At 45.0% G+C, this 16,212-nt stretch overlaps 1 protein-coding gene across 2 annotated transcripts in view; it reads left to right on the top strand.

The window, feature by feature from the left end:
- Positions 1-16,212, top strand: part of APLF (aprataxin and PNKP like factor) — a 447,297-nt gene that overhangs the window by 40,571 nt on the left and 390,514 nt on the right. For both annotated transcript variants that reach the window (XM_029593580.1, XM_029593581.1), the window contains exon 2: positions 2,138-2,209. In XM_029593580.1, coding sequence (XP_029449440.1) covers positions 2,138-2,209 — 72 coding nt within the window. The remainder of the gene's footprint in view (positions 1-2,137; positions 2,210-16,212) is intronic.

Here is a 16,212-nt window from a genome sequence, read left to right as displayed (position 1 = left end):
GAATACGATCCCGATAGCGTTAGGAAAATTCAGTAGGATTTGCTAATCCTAGTGCTTCAGTTTATATATTTTTGTGGTTGCAATCCTGAGGATGATGGTGAAAAGCTTGCAATTTAAATGTAATTCTGAGGTCAATATTCAAAAGGATTTGTCCTGCTAACTTTTAAATTATCAGACAAACCCTGAGATTTCAATTTCCTGCCCCTCTTACAGGTGAAAATGTACCTGGATAATACATTACCAGGCTAAAATTTAGCTGGAGAAAGAGGCTTGGCAGGGTGGCGTGCGGGGGGTATTCATGGGCATAGTTACATTTATTCAGCTAGTGCTGCTATTCAGCACTAACTGGATAAACTTAGCTAGGGACATGTGGTTGGAAAAATTGCTGTGCTAAAGTTATTGGGTATATTCAGTGGAACACTTATCTGGCTAGGTGCCACTGAATATCTGGATGAAGTCTGGATAATTTTCCTGCTCACCAGCTGCTGAATATTGATCTCTATATTTTTATGCATGCTAAGTTGAATTTTGTGTATCTTCAGAGTAAAAAAACAAACAAACCCCAAACTTACTGTTTTATATACCTGTTTAAATTTACTATTCTACTTTCATTTTTCTTTGTGTTACAGCATTAAAGATATGTAAATTGAGCAGGATTTGGTCATGGTGCCAGTGAACTGTTCAATTAATTTAGTTGCATAGTTATAAACAGATGTAAGTCCCTTCCCATTTTAGCTTGTGCTTTTAGGGTTTGATTGATTAAGCTTTTTTTGTGTAGACAGAAAAGGTGGGCCCGGGGCAAATACACGGGGCCCACCCATGACGGCAGCTCGCAAGTGATTGAGGCAGTGAGGAGGGGGGACGGGAGGGGGTTGGCGATCACACGCCCACTCACTGGCAGCCGTCGGATCGGGCATTGTCAGGGCCCAGCCCGGGGAGGGAACAATGACATCAATGGGCGGCGCCCTTAGATGACGCACGTGGTCCCTTAAAGGGCTGCGACTCGAGGTAAGCAATCCTTTTTGGATCGCCCCGCAAAAAGAAACACCCACCCACCCACCCACTCTGTTCTATCAAGCAATCAGATAGTTATCTATGTTAGCCAGCCATTTCTGGTACTTTTGATGTTGATGTTTTGTCGCAGTTGTTGGGGAAGGGCGGGTACCTGGGCCGGTGCAGGCGGATTACACGTGGTGCTGGGGTCATCACGCGACGGTGGGGTAGCCGTGAGCGCCTGGAGGTGTACGAGACGATGGGCCCCCTTGCTCGGGAACAAGGCTGGGGGGGCCCCGTAACGTCAGTCTGCCTTGCTTGGTCCAGGCGGCGGGCAGCAGCAGAACATCTGGCCGGCTCAGGTATCCCGAAAAAGTTATTATGTTATGTTTAAATAAAAGCTGTGGCCAATTTTATACCAACAACTGAGTCCGCGTAGTTAATTATACAGCGTTTAACAACAAAAGGGGTAACGGTTAAAAAAATTAAAATATATATAGTTTAATTGAATTGGTGACGAGCGACGAAAAGAACAAGTAGCAGCTGCTAACGTCATGAGAAAAAAGCTTTAATAAATCAGGGCCTTAATGGATATGGTAAGTAAGTAGTCCGAAAAAAATTTTGAGAAAATAGCAAGCTATTTCTCCTTTAAATTGGTTCCAGGTTCCTTTATTTGTTGATTTACTGTTATTTCCCATTGTGAGTTTTGCTCCGCTCTGGTAAAGGAGCGGAGCTGGGAGGGAAGTGGGGATCCAGCCGTTTGCGTCGCCGCGCGCAACTTCAGTAATCCACCCCTTCCGCCCGCGCATCTGCATTTGGCGCACACGTGCGTGTGCTAATATAAAATTGGGCGCGCATGTGTGCATGGGTAGTGGATTCTCTAACATGCGCATGTCGACGTGTGCATGTTAGAAAATCGGTGCTCCATTGTACGTGCGCCGGGAACCGCGCGCACGTGGATGCCCGCGCGCATATTATAAAATCTCCCATATAGGGAGGGCAGTTTAGACATCTGATTTAATGCTGATAAAATACTTTACCTTCGTAAATTGCTTTGAAAATTGTCTTTTATGTTTATTGCAAGTGCTTCCGATGCCATTTGTGAGTGACGTGGCTTTTCATTTAATGTCTGTTTTTCCATCAGATTACAGATAAACGAGTTTCCAGAAACCATGGTGTGCTGGAGGTGGTGGATGGGAAGCTTCGCATCAAAGCGGTAACTTTCAGTTTTATTTCATGGACATTTTTGTAGGAATTAGAAACAAGGCAAGACACAAATCTATTGTAGCAAATGTTACTAATGACTTCAGTCATGCCCTGGTCATCACAATTCTAAAGAATTGTAACTATTATTATAGCATTGGTATAGCAAAAATTGAGGGTTGTATTTACTAAGCTGCATTAGGCATTACTGAGCGGGAAATGCCTTAGTGCCATGATAGTGGGGTATTTTAAGTATCACATGCTATTTTATCCCAAATATTGCAAAAATTGTAATAAGCTAGTTTGCTTGCAAATGCATGTAAATCAGCTGATTACTAGGGAATTACAAACTAATAAAATAACACACAAATCACAAGCCATGTTATTTTCAGGAAAGTTAGCTTCAACAGGTGTCCCGATGCTCTCAGTCATGTCTTAAAGAGCCAGTGTGGCCTAAGGGCCCTCATCCCTCCAGAGATTGCTAGGTATGATCGGGGGGGGGGGGGGGAAATAGGGTGGCAGGGATTATAAGGCGAGAGAAGATTTGGAGACTTGGGGGGTGATAGTCCAAATTTTTCAAAGGGGTAGGGTTGGGAAGGAGGAAGGGCTGTGGCCATGCAATGTTTTGTTTTTTTTACTTTTAGTGTCTTGAGGCTGGCTCTAGAGGTGATAGGGTGGGACAGTTTTCTCACAAGACTCTCCAGGATTGTTTGTTTGTTCTTTGGGGGGGGGAGGGGGCGGCATTTGCTCGGGTCCTTTAACAAGATAGTCACTTCGGGTGAAGGGGCCCCCATCACAAGTTTTTTCATGTGTCAAAGCTGTGGTATTTTTCCTGGCAGTATTTTACCATCAGAAAAATATTGTGGGGTTTACTAAACTGTGGTACCAAATTTACACCTTTTAGTAAATGACCCCCTTGAGCTTATGGTTATAACCAAGATCAGTGTTCTAGGAAAAAGAACAGAAAATAAACTCCTAAGAAAACTAAATGGCATGAGCACTAGTCAGGAATGTTATCTTTCCTTGCCAAGCTCTCTAGAAATGGCCGTCTAGCAGTAGAAATAACTCTTGCAGTGACCTAGATTAAGCTGACAGATAGTAATCCTAATAGGGTCCGTCAGCATTGACTAGATGTGTTGCAATGAAAAGTGTAACATGAGGCAATACTCCTGCATCCACATGTGATGCTGAGGCAATACAGTTTTATTTTCATTAAATGAAGTAGACCATTAATCATTTGTCTGCTTAAGTCTGACCCAGTCATACCTTTCTTTTTGCTTCCAAATTACTGGAATTATTATAATATATGAGCCTAAAAACATTTTGAGTATTGTGGAAATCTGCTCATGGTGTTTCATTGGTCTTCTGTATAACATTAATACTTGAAGCTCCGAATCAGGGCCACTCTTGGTAGTGGGGGAAGGAGGAAGAAATTGGTGGGACCACACCAGGCCTTGTGCTTTGTGGGGCCCCCATGCTACCATGTTAACCCCGCCCTCAGCTCTAACGTTGCTTCCTGTTCCTCAGAGCATTGGTGGGCTAGGAGCTGCCATGTCTTGCGCAACATAGCTCCTGCCCCAGTGTTGATAGCTATGGTGGCAAATGGTATAGAAAGCATTCTTTACTATTTTGGCTGATTTGCCTTAGGTTCTACATTCCTTAGGATCAGCCCTGTTCTAACTAGAAATTTGCAAATGTGATTGTGCTCATTAGTAAGTTACAGATACCTAAAACTAGAATTATGTTGATATCAAAATTTGTTCGCTTACCTTATGCCTGTGTGAAGGACTCTTGATAAACTAGGTCCAGAGTGTTAGAAAGAACTTTACTAATAGTCTTTTCAGTTTGATCTCAGAGACTGGGGCTAATACAGCAGTGTATTAGGACTAATGACTAAATGAATATACGATGTGTCACAGAAACATAGGATCACCTTGCTGGTGGCTGAAAGGAATCAGTAAGTTTTTGCTTGGGACATTGTCTTTTTTAAAAGTATTGGGGCAAAGTTAACTATTTGGGAATATTATTTAGTGTGTTTGTGTGTTTGTGCCTTTAATAGTCAGAAAGTCAGTGAATAAAGTTAGACTGTATTTTTAAATAGTCAATAAGGTAGCTAGTAAGCAATAGGTAGTGTGTTTATTTTTAAAAGTCTGCAGAACTGAGTGTTTGTATTTAATACAAACTGAGTGTTTGTATTGAAAAAAAAAACCCCACAACCCCCCCCCCCCCCCCAAAAAAAAAAAAAAAAAGTAGCCAGAAGCTAGAAATAAGCTAGGAGCAATGTATACCTAAGTAAAAAAGTTGAATAGTTCAGCTCAGTTACTCACCTTGGAAAGGTGTTGAGGTAGTGTGATTGGGTTTGAATAGGGATCAACATTTGTTAATCAAGAGAGCAGTGAGTCACTCTGGCTGACTAACTGGCACATTCCCAACCTGCTTCATGTTTCTTTGGTACAGAACAAAAGAGGTAGGGGAATGAAAGGTATTGTGCTGACAAAACATCGGCACTTTATGACTTGAGAAACAAATGTACTAAAGATCTGCTGAAATAAGTTTAGAAATAAGTTTCACGATCATATGGGTAATTAAAATAAAAATGCATCCCATTTCGACAGTTACCATGTTAAATGTTACAATGTAAAATAAGGCACGTTACCATGTTAATTGTTTCATGTAAAATAAGGCAGACCCTGCCCTATTCACCGAGTTATATGTAAACCGATGTGATATCTCGATCGAATGTCAGTATATAAAAGCAAATAAATAAATATAAATAAATAAGTAATAATATAGAAATATAATTATCACATTATAAATACTTTTTGGAAACCTTATGGGCCAGATTTTCAAAGGGGTTTCTATTGAAATCCCGCATACTCTTGTTTGCGCCTGGTGCGCGAACAAAAGTAAGCGTGTGCGCAAATTTATAATATCTACCCCTATGTTTTGTTAGCTAGCGCTATACCTTTTGTTACATGATTTTAATTATGACAGTTGTTAGATCATTATTATCAGTGCAGTGACTTCTTGTCAGTGATTATATAATTTGATTGGATTGACTATGAAATATTAATTTTACTTGCTTAGTTTTGATTGGTATCAGTAGTGGTAATGAATTGCACATTGTACATTTTGAAAGATGTCCACAAGTGACTAAATGCAAATATGGTAGTTTAGTTTAAATTGGACTTTTTCTCTTTCTTAGGTTGATAGGTAATGAAATCTTTAGTGCTTTTCTCAAGTTCATTAAAGCAGCAGCACTAAGCACTCATTTAAATAATTGTTATCAGTTTAAAAAACACCTTTAGAATTCCTTTTTCATTCTAACATACATTTCATTCCTGAAGCGTTACAGTTTATAATAATAAAATCTCTTGCTGCAGTGAACCTTTTATAAACGCTGTGCAGCTATCATGCCTCATGGGTGTAAAGTAATGTAGCAGGTTAAAAAAACCCCCCAAACCTCTATATTAATTACCTGCCAAGAGATTGGAGTGTAGAGGAAGCTTATGGTTCCCTGATTGGGGGAAAGCATTGCTGGATCTTGTTTGTTGCTAGGCAACCAGTTGAGCTGATGAGTGGGGGAAAAATCCATAAATCCATTTAGTGCAATTTGAGGGAGAAGGCAAAAGCCATAGCAAGCTCTGCAACAGTGGGGAATCAATTGTCATTGGGGATTTTTGGGGAGAAATTCTTCAGTCATGTGAAGCATAATTTTATTAGTGAGGAAAGTGTGATTGGTTGAAGAGTGAGTGTTTTAAAAGTAAGCGCAGCAAACTGTAAAAGTGTGAGAAAGGAAACAAGGGGATATTAAAACCTTGTAACTTTGCAAAAGGATTGTGAATTTTAACTTTATGAGAATTAAATGATCTTATTTTCTCCTTTGAAATATAACTCCTGTGATACTGGACCCAGTGTTTATAACTGAGAAAGAAGAAATGTCATTTTATCTTAGGTAATTCCAGGATCTGGGTAAGCCCAGACAGAAAATGAACTGAAAGTGAAGGGATTTGAGATCAGAGTAGCCCATTCAAAGATCTTCTATAAAAAGGTCCAGAGTTGCACATATAAACTTGCAGTGGAAATCCTAAATTGTGGGATGAAACATTGACCATCTACTATTTAACTGAAGTACATGGCAATTTATCCTTATTGTCAAACTTCCTATTTGAATCTATGGCAGCTAAAGAAACACTTGGAAGAATGATAAAGCTGTTTTTTTGGTTTTTTTTTTTAATTATTTAGAATGTTGAGCAACATCTTGACTGTAAGAGAGAGGGAAATATATTGTATTAAAAATGTGAGAAGGAGCAACAAGAAAGTGAAATATTTGTTTTTTAAATGTGTGTTTCCTAGCGTGTAGCCAGATGGACTCAGACCAGTGGGTTATGTGCTCCTCTGCTAGCAGATGGGAGACAGTCAGATTTCAAGCTGTCTTCATCCTGGGTACATATACTCCTGCACTGACCTCACTTCCTCAGTATCACTCTGTCTCCTAGCAGATGTGGACACTATCCCATACACTAGCACAGTCGGGCCGATACAGTAAAGTCCGCAGGAGAGTGGGCGATCCACTATTCAAATTAGGCCCGGCGATAAAAACAGGCAAAAGGAGGCACTAGGGATACTAGCGCATCCCTAGCGCCTCCTTTTGGAACGGAGCGGCAGCTGTCAGCGCGTTTGACAGCCGACGCTCAATTTTGCCGGCGTCGGTTCTCGAGCCCGCTGACAGCCACGGGCTCGGAAACAGGACGCCGGCAAAATTGAGATTTTTTTTTGTTTTTTTTTTTTTACTTTTGGAAACTTTCGGGACCTCTGACTTAATATCGCCATGGTATTAAGTCAGAGGTCCGGTGCCCGAAGAAAGGTAGGCGCTAATTTCTGAAAGCAAAATGTGCGGCTTGGCTGCACATTTTTGTTTTCTGAATCGCGCAGAAATACCTAATAGGGCCATCAACAGCATTTGCATGTTGCGGGCGCTATTAGGTTCGGGGGTGGGGGTTGGATGCACGTTTTCCGGCCCCTTACTGAATAAGGGGTAATGCTAGCGCGTTGAAAACGCGCGTCCAATAGAGGGTTAACAGTGTGCACTGGTCTGTATCGGCCCGTGTGTTAGGAAAAGTGCAACAAGAAGATAAATTTACCTTAAGAAGATCGAGCCCTGCTCTCCTGCGGTGATACCTAATGGTCCCTCCCTCAGTTGAGAATTCCTGAGGTGATCTCCGATATCCCTCAGAGGTGTGCCTTGGTCCCGGCATGGGCTTAGCCCCTAGAGTGGCTGAAAGGCAGCGGGTGCACATCCGAGCGTGGCGGTGAAGGTAAAACCCTCTCCCTCCGCAGCTGGAGACCGTCCGATGCACAAGCAGTAAGTGCTGAGACACAAGAAGGAAACTAAATTCAGGTCTACAGTCTCCAGAGCTTGGATTATCGTACCGACTCTGCCTTTGGCAAGTTAAAACGGGGGCACTGATCGGGCTGAGCAGCCTCGGTTAGGCTAGGCCCCGATCTGGTGCAAGGGTCCACACGCGTGGAGACCCTAAGGGGGGGTGCCATCTTACAAGTGGGGGTTGTCTACGCCATCTCCCCTCACCTCGGTGGCACGCACAGGGCAGCCCGGCGGCCGATGCGCATAACTTGTGTGCATCCCATAGAGTCACGCACAAAATCGGAGCCGTGCGCACAGCCGAGCCACGGGTACAAGTTAGCCACGTGCTCACCGGAGCGCACTCAGAGCGCATATCTACGGTGTGCACAAATCCTCACCGTGCGCATAACTACGGACACGCACTATCCTCGCACGCAGTGAAACTACTTTGTGCGCCCAAGCATAGATTCAATGGCACTGGCGTCCAAGAAGGTCAGAAGGCATGCTCTTTGTATTGCCTGCCACATAAGAGCCATGCAGCCTGAACTGGAGTCCTGCCTGTGTCAGTTTTGTGAAGAAGCCCAGGGGGAACCAAAGCCTGGTCCTTCACTGCCTGAGGACATGTCTGGACCAGACCTAGGCAACTCCGAGATGTCTGCACCACAGGAAGACACCTCGGGGGCTCCTATTCCAGCTTCAGCTGGGACTAACATGGACCCAGAGGCCTTCTCCTGGTTAGAATTTTTCCAGAGGCTGCAAACCTTTATACAGGTACAATCAGCCCCGGCTGCAACACAGGCTCAACCCCTGCCGGAAGCACAAAATCTTCCCGGCATTACTCAAATGCCTTGCCTAACTAAGAGTTTCCCTGACAGGAACCCGGATGCTTCAGATGATGATGACGGCTCCCTGGAAGAAGGAGAAATAACTCCAGGCCTGGAACCATAGGGGTAGATTTTATAAATTTACGCGCGTGTACTTTTGTTCGGGCACCAGGCGCGAACAAAAGTACACTGGATTTTATAAGATACGCGCGTATCTTATAAAATCCGGGGTCGGTGCGCGCAAGGGGGTGCACATTTGTGCAACCTGCGCGCTGCCTGTTCCCTCCGAGGCCGCTCTGAAATCGGAGCGGCCTCGGGGGGAACTTTCCTTCCACCTCCCCTTGCCTTCCCCTCCCTTCCCCTACCTAACCGGACCCCCCCCACCTTGTTGGCAGATTTACGGCTGCCAAAAGTAGGTGTAAATCTGCGCGCGCCAGCGGGCTGCTGGCGCACCATCTCCCGACCCGGGGGCTGGTCCGGGGGCCTCGACCACGCCCCCGACACGCCCCTTTGCAAAGCCCTGCGACTTACGCGCGTCCCTGGGCTTGCGCTCGCTTCCGAGCCTATGCAAAATAGGCTCGGCGCGCACAGGGGGGGGTTTGGGGTAGGTTTTCGGGGGGTACGTGCGTACCCCTTTGAAAATCTACCCCATACCGAACCATGCTTCGTTTCTTTCACGAGGATGAATTACCAGCCCTTGTTTCCCAGACTCTGGATATTCCAGGCACTGACCCCATGGCGGAACCAAAGAAGAACCCCATCTTGGTGTCCCTTTGCAAGGCCTCATGCTACTTCCCTATGATGGAGAACATCCAGGAACTGATTGACCTGGAATGGGATACTCCGGAGGCCAGCTTTAAAGGAGGTGGGGCCTTGGAAGCCTTCTACCCTCTGGAATCAGCGGCAAAATAACATCTGCGCTTTCCAAAGGTGGATGCGATGGTCTGCACTGTCTCAAAGCGAATGACCATTCCCGTTGAGGGAAGGGCTGCATTGAAGGACACTCAGGACAGAAGATTGGAGTCCATCCTTAAGCAGGCCTTCGATGCAACAGCAATGACACTGCAGATTGCCTCTTGCTGCGCACTGGTGGCACGTTCCTGTTTGCTCCTGTCAAGAGAGGTGGATAGCTCCGGAATGTATACGGGTGAGATGATGGAACCTACAGCAGCCTTCTGATGGACACAAGCTCAGACCTAGTGCATACCTCAGCCAGAGGAGTGGCCTATGTAGTGGCAGCCAGAAGACAGTTACGGCTGTGAAATTGGTCTGCTGACGCGACCTCTAAAGCGAATCTCACGAGAATGCCCTTTAAACAATCTCTCTTAATCGGAAACGAACTGGAAGCGTTAGCCAGCAAGTGGGGTGAATCTCCATTGCCTCGGCTACTTGAAGACAGGAGAAAAAGATCCCAGCACCCCTCGCCCAGAAGAGCCAGGGGCAGAGATTCTCAACACTTTAGATCCTACAGGAATTTGCAGTTCCAAGCATCCCTTCCCTCCGGAAGGCCCCAGTCCTTTCGGAACCAACAGACCAAGAGAGGAACAGGCCCAGGGGCAGTTTCCAGCCGTGCCACCCAATGAGAAGGGGCCAATCCATCCACAGGAAGAGGAAATAGGAGGTTTACTTTCCCTCTTTTACCAAAGATGGGTCGAGATCACGTCAGACAAATGGGTGCTAAACATCATCCGAGAAGGTTACTTTCTCTGGAGTTCTGCAGCATACCTCGGGACAAAACGATCACCGGCATGGTTAAAAGGGGAGGTGAAAGAAGCTATTTTATCCAAAAGATCTTCATTCAAAAATGGGAAGAAGGATCCAACAGAAGAAAAGAGGATAATGCATAAATGTTGGCAAGTTAACTGTAAGACATTGATAAGGCAGGCTAAGAGAGAATTTGAAAAGAAGTTGGCCGTAGAGGCAAAAACTCACAGTAAAAACTTTTTAAAATATATCCGAAGCAGAAAGACTCTGAGGAAGTTAGTTGGACTGTTAGATGGTCGAGAGGTTAAAGGGACAATTAGAGAAGATAAGGCCATCGCGGAAAGATTAAATGATTTTTTTGCTTCAGTGTTTACTGAAGAGGATGTTGGGGAGATACCTGTATCAGAGAAGGTTTTCATGGGTAATGATTCAGATGGACTGAACCAAATCACGGTGAACCTAGAAGATGTGGTAGACCTGATTGACAAACTGAAGAGTAGTAAATCACCTGGACCGGATGGTATACACCCCAGGGTTCTGAAGGAACTAAAAAAATGAAATTTCAGACCTATTGGTAAAAATTTGTAACCTATCATTAAAATCATGCATTGTACCTGAAGACTGAGGGTGTCTAATGTAACCCCAATATTTAAAAAGGGCTCCGGGGGCGATCCGGGAAACTACAGACAGTTAGCCTGACTTCAGTACCAGGAAAATGTGGGAAAGTGTTCTAATATCAAAATCACAGAACATATAGAAAGACATGGTTTGGAACAAATTCAGCATGGCTTTACCCAGGGCAAGTCTTGCCTCACAAATCTGCTTCACTTTTTTGAAGGAGTTAATAAACATGTGGATAAAGGTGAACCGGTAGATGTAGTATACTTGGATTTTCAGAAGGCATTTGACAAAGTTCCTCATGAGAGGCTTCTAGGAAAAGTAAAAAGTCATGGGATAGGTGGCGATGTCCTTTCGTGGGTTACAAACTGGCTAAAGGACAGGAAACAGAGTAGGATTAAATGGACAATTTTCTCAGTGGAAGGGAGTGGGCAGTGGAGTGCCTCAGGGATCTGTATTGGGACCCATACTTTTCAATATATTTATAAATGATCTGGAAATAAATACAAGTGAGTTAATCACATTTGCAGATGATACAAAATTATTCAGAGTAGTTAAATCACAAGCAGATTGTGATAAATTGCAGGAAGAACATCTGAGACTGGAAAATTTTTGCATCCAAATGGCAGATGAAATTTAATGCGGATAAGTGCAAGGTGATGCATATAGGGAAAAATAACCCATGCTATAGTTACACAATATTAGGATCCACATTAGGAGATACCACCCAAGAAAGAGATCTAGGCATCATAGTGAATAACCCATTGAAATCATTGGTTCAGTGTGTTGCGGCAGTCAAAAAAGCAAACCGTGTTGGGAATTATTAGAAAGGGAATGGTGAATAAAATGGAAAATGTCATAATACCTCTGTATCGCTCCATGGTGAAAACCACACCTTGAATACTGTGTACCATTCTGGTCGCCGCATGTAAAAAAAGATATAGTTGCGATGGAGAAGGTACAGAGAAGGGCTACCAAAATAAGGTGAATGGAATAGCTCCCCTATGAGGAAAGACTAAAGAGGTTAGGACTTTTCAGTTTGGAGAAGAGATGGCTGAGGGGGGGGATATGATAGAGGTGTTTTAAAATCATGAGAGGTCTAGAACAGGTTAATGTGAATCAGTTATTTACACTTTCGGATAGTAGAAAGACTAGGGAGCACTCCATGAAGTTAGCATGTGGCACATTTAAAACTAATCGGAGAAAGTTCTTTTTCACTCAACGCACAATTAAACTCTGGAATTTGTTGCCAGAGGATGTGGTTAGTGCAGTTAGTGTAGCTGTGTTTAAAAAAGGATTGGATAAGTTCTTGGAGGAGAAGTCCATTACCTGCTATTAATTAAGTTGACTTAGAAAATAGCCACGGCTATTACTAGCAACAGTAGGGTAGTATAGACTTAGTTTTTGCGTACTTGCCAGGTTCTTATGGTCTGGATTGGCCACTTTTGGAAACGGGATGCTCGGCTTGATGGACCCTTGGTCTGACCCAATATGGCATGTTCTTATAAATTTCTCATGTCGCCCTGCCACTCCCATACCAAAAGACTGGCAGTGGAAGCTACTCTGAGAAGATTACTCAGCCTGAAGGCAATAACTCCGGTTCCTGCGCCGCAACAAAATACGGGACGCTATTCCATCTATTTTATCGTTCCCAAGAAGGAAGGATCATTCCGGCCCATCTTGGCCCTCAAGAACGTCAACCGTCATCTGCAGATACTTCACTTCCGCATGGAGACCCTTCTCTCCATAATAATGGCAGTACAACCAGGGGAGTTCCTAACCTCCCTGGACCTCTCCGAAGCCTACCTTCACATTCCAGTCCATCAAGAACACCAGCACTTTCTACGCTTTGCAATACTGGGTCACCATTACCAGTTCTGAGCACTACCCTTTGGCCTGGCAACCGTCCCCAGAACATTCTCCAAAATCATGGTGGTCGTGGCGGCAACACTAAGGAAGGAAAAAATCTTGGTCCACCCTTACCTGGACGACTGGCTGATCATGGCAAAGTCTTTGGAAGAGAGCCAACAGGTGACCAGCAAAGTCAAGAACCTACTGCAGGAGCTCGGTTGGGTTGTGAACACGGGCAAGAGCAGTCTGCAGCCCTCCCAGTCCCTAGAGTACCTGGGGGCCTGTTTCAATACCAAACAGAACAAAGTCTTTCTTCCTCCCCCGAGGAGAAGGAAGCTGATGGAACAGCTACGACGATTGTTGACCAATACGCACCCCAGAGTATGGGACTGTCCAAGTCCTAGACCTCATGGCATCAACCCTGGAAGTTCCATGGGCAAGGACCCACATGCGACGGCTCCAGCGATCCTTGCTCTCATGCTGGAACCCACTGTCCCAGGACTACTAATTTTGTCTCCAACTTCTAGCAGAAGTACGTGCTCAGCTTCAGTGGTGGCTGTAAGAAGACCATCTATGCAGAGGAGTAAACCTATCCCCACCGAACTGGACCTTTCTCACCACGGAAGCGAGCCTGTGAGGAACTGACTGCCCAGGGACAATGGAGCAAGGAAGAGGCGGAATGGAACATAAACCACCTGGAAGCTCGAGCAGTCAGTCTAGCTTGCCTGTGATTCAGCCCCAGACTCTTGAGACAAAGCAATTCAAGTAATGTCAGACAACGCCACAACTGTGGCCTAAATCAACTGCCAAGGAGGAACCAGGAGCCAGCAGGTATCCCTGGAGATAGATCCTCTCATGGCATGGGTGGAGATAAACCTACAAGGGATCTCGTCCTCCCACATCGCAGGAAAAGACAACGTCTCAGCAGATTTCCTCAGCAGAGAGAGTCTGGACCTGGGAGAATGGACACTGTCGACCACAGCCTTCCAACTGATAGTGAATCGCTGGGGCCTACCAACCATGGATCTACTGGCCACCTACGTCAGTGCCCAAGTCCCCAGGTTCTTCAGCCGCAGATGAGAGCCACACTCCAAAGGGATCGACACCTTCATCCAGACCTGGCCAGAGGAAGTATTACTGTACGCCTTCCCCCCCCCCCCCCATGTCCACTACTGGCAAGGTCATCCGCAAGATAGAACACCACAGGGGACTAATCCTACTAGTAGTCCCGGATTGTCTAAGACTCCCATGGTACGCAGACATGCAAAAACTCCTTGCCGGGAGCCCTCTGTGCCTACCCCCACACAGGAACCTTCTCTAGCAGGGCCTAATCCTTATACGAAGATCCATCTGATTCTCTCTTACAGTTTGGCCCTTAAGAAGACTCACCTAAAGAAACGCGGTTACTCGAAACCCGTGATTGACACCCTTCTACGAGCACGCAAGTTCTCCACATCCCTGACATACATACGGATCTGGAGAATATTTGAAGCCTGGTGCGAGGACTACGGGACTCTCCCGCGGACAGCAGAATCCCTTCATCCCTGGAGTTCTGCAGGATGGTATGATGAAGGGACTGAATCTCAACTCACTCAAGGTCCAAGTAGCCACTCTCTCCTGCTTCAGAGCCGAAGTGAACGGTATCCGTCTAGCAGCTCATACGGATTTGACCCGTTTCCTAAAAGGGGTCAAGCAACTTCGACCACCCCTGAGGTGGCCGGTATCTCTATGGAGCCTCAATCTGGTATTCGACTTCCTAGCGAGGGCTTCTTTCAGACCAACACGCGGTCTGTCACTACGCCTCTTAACATTGAAGACTGTATTCCTGGTGGCAATATGTTCAGCTCTGCATATCTCCGAACTACAGGCACTATCCTGCTGGGCAAAAAACAACAAAGGGACAACCTTATACTGTGGAAAGATTTTATTAAAAAGCCCGACTCCGGCCGAGTTTCGCCAATTAAGGCTGCATCAGGGGCTCAAAGCGCAATTGGTAACTATATGGATCTACATATCTTTAGTTCTGCATATAACTCTCACTGTTGTATAAACTAGTGTGTTAGTCAAGGTACTTTGTTTGCGTTGTCACCAAATTTGAAAATATAGAAGCAACTAAAGCTTATCACGCATAGATTCACCGAAAGATAACTATGAGCGGCGACTATTTCTTTCGGTGAATCTATGCATGATAAGCTTTTGTTGCTTCTATATTTTCAAATTTGGTGACAACACAAACAAAGTGCCTTGACTAATACACTAGTTTATACAACAGTGAGAGTTATATGCAGAACTAAAGAATGTAGATCCATATAGTCACCAATTGCACTTTGAGCCCCTGATGCAACCTTAATTGGCGAAACTCGGCCGGAGTTGGGCTTTTTAATAAAATCTTTCCACGGTATAAGGCTGTCCCTTTGGTGTTTTTTGCTTTGGCTACGTGGGACTGCCTCCCGATTTGTTTTATTGGACTATCCTGCTGGGGAATCTTCCTTAGATTCACTCCGGGAACCATACAGCTGCCCACCGTTCCCTCCTTCCTACCGAAAGTGGTTTCCGAATTTCATCTGAACTAAGCCATTTCCATACCATCTCCTGATGAACATTACTCTGAAGACTCGCGTCTTCTTCGCCACCTAAATATTGGTAGAATCCTGGTGCGATACCTGGAAAGATCGGAACCGATGCGCAAAACGGATCGCTTGTTCATCCTTCACAGCGGAAAGAAACAAAGAGAAGTGACCTTGTGGGCAACCATAGCCCGCTGGATCAAGGAAGTAATCAAGGCAGCCTACATAGAGGCAGGGATGCCCTTACCACTGCAGGTTAAGACTCATTCTACTAGGGCCCAAGCAGTATCTTGGGCAGAGACCAAACTATTGCCTACTGAGATCTGTCTGGCGGCGATGTGGTCGCACCTTCTCCAGGTTCTACCACCTGATGTTCAGGTCCGAGAAGACAGCCTTCACAAGGGCAGTACTAAGTGGGCCACGGGCAGCCTCCAGTCCTGTCCGGGAGTAGCTTTTGTACATCCCACTGGTCTGAGTCCATCTGACTACAGCTAGGAAATGGAGAAATTACTTACCTGATAATTTTGTTTTTCTTGGACTCCGCATCCTGCCCAAGGCTGCCCTCAGAGAAGGAGGACCTGGGAATGCGAACCTTGAGAACAAACACATAAGGGTAAGCCGTTGCCTACCCTTGGTTCAAGACACCCACAGTTAGTCTAGTGTCAGCGTTTACTTAGTTGCGTGCACTGGCGGTCTCCAGTTTTTTAATTCAGTTGAATCAGTTAATCAAGTTTAACAAGTATAACCAAGTTATGCAAAATATATATCCACAATGACTTTTCGAGGAGGATACTGAGGAAGTGAGGTCATTGCAGGGGTATATGTACCCAGGATGACATCAGCTTGAAATCTGTCTCCCTTCTGCTAGCAGAGAAGCACATAACCCACTGGTCTGAGTCCATCTGTCTACACTAAGGAAAACAAAATTATCAGGTAAGTAATTTCTCCATTAGTGGATGTATGGTTGTGTCGAGAGAGAATGTTATAGCGCACACACATTTAGTCAGGGATACACTGAAATGTAATTTTTTTTATTTAATTTATTTACTTAGACTGCCTTTCAACATAAATCAATGTGTTTTATTTA

The sequence above is a fragment of the Rhinatrema bivittatum genome, chromosome 3 (genome assembly GCF_901001135.1).
Source record: "Rhinatrema bivittatum chromosome 3, aRhiBiv1.1, whole genome shotgun sequence".
NCBI classification, from domain to species: Eukaryota; Metazoa; Chordata; class Amphibia; order Gymnophiona; family Rhinatrematidae; genus Rhinatrema; species Rhinatrema bivittatum.
The sequence above is the reverse complement of the archived record's forward strand: the minus strand, read 5'-3'. Positions and strand labels throughout refer to the sequence as shown.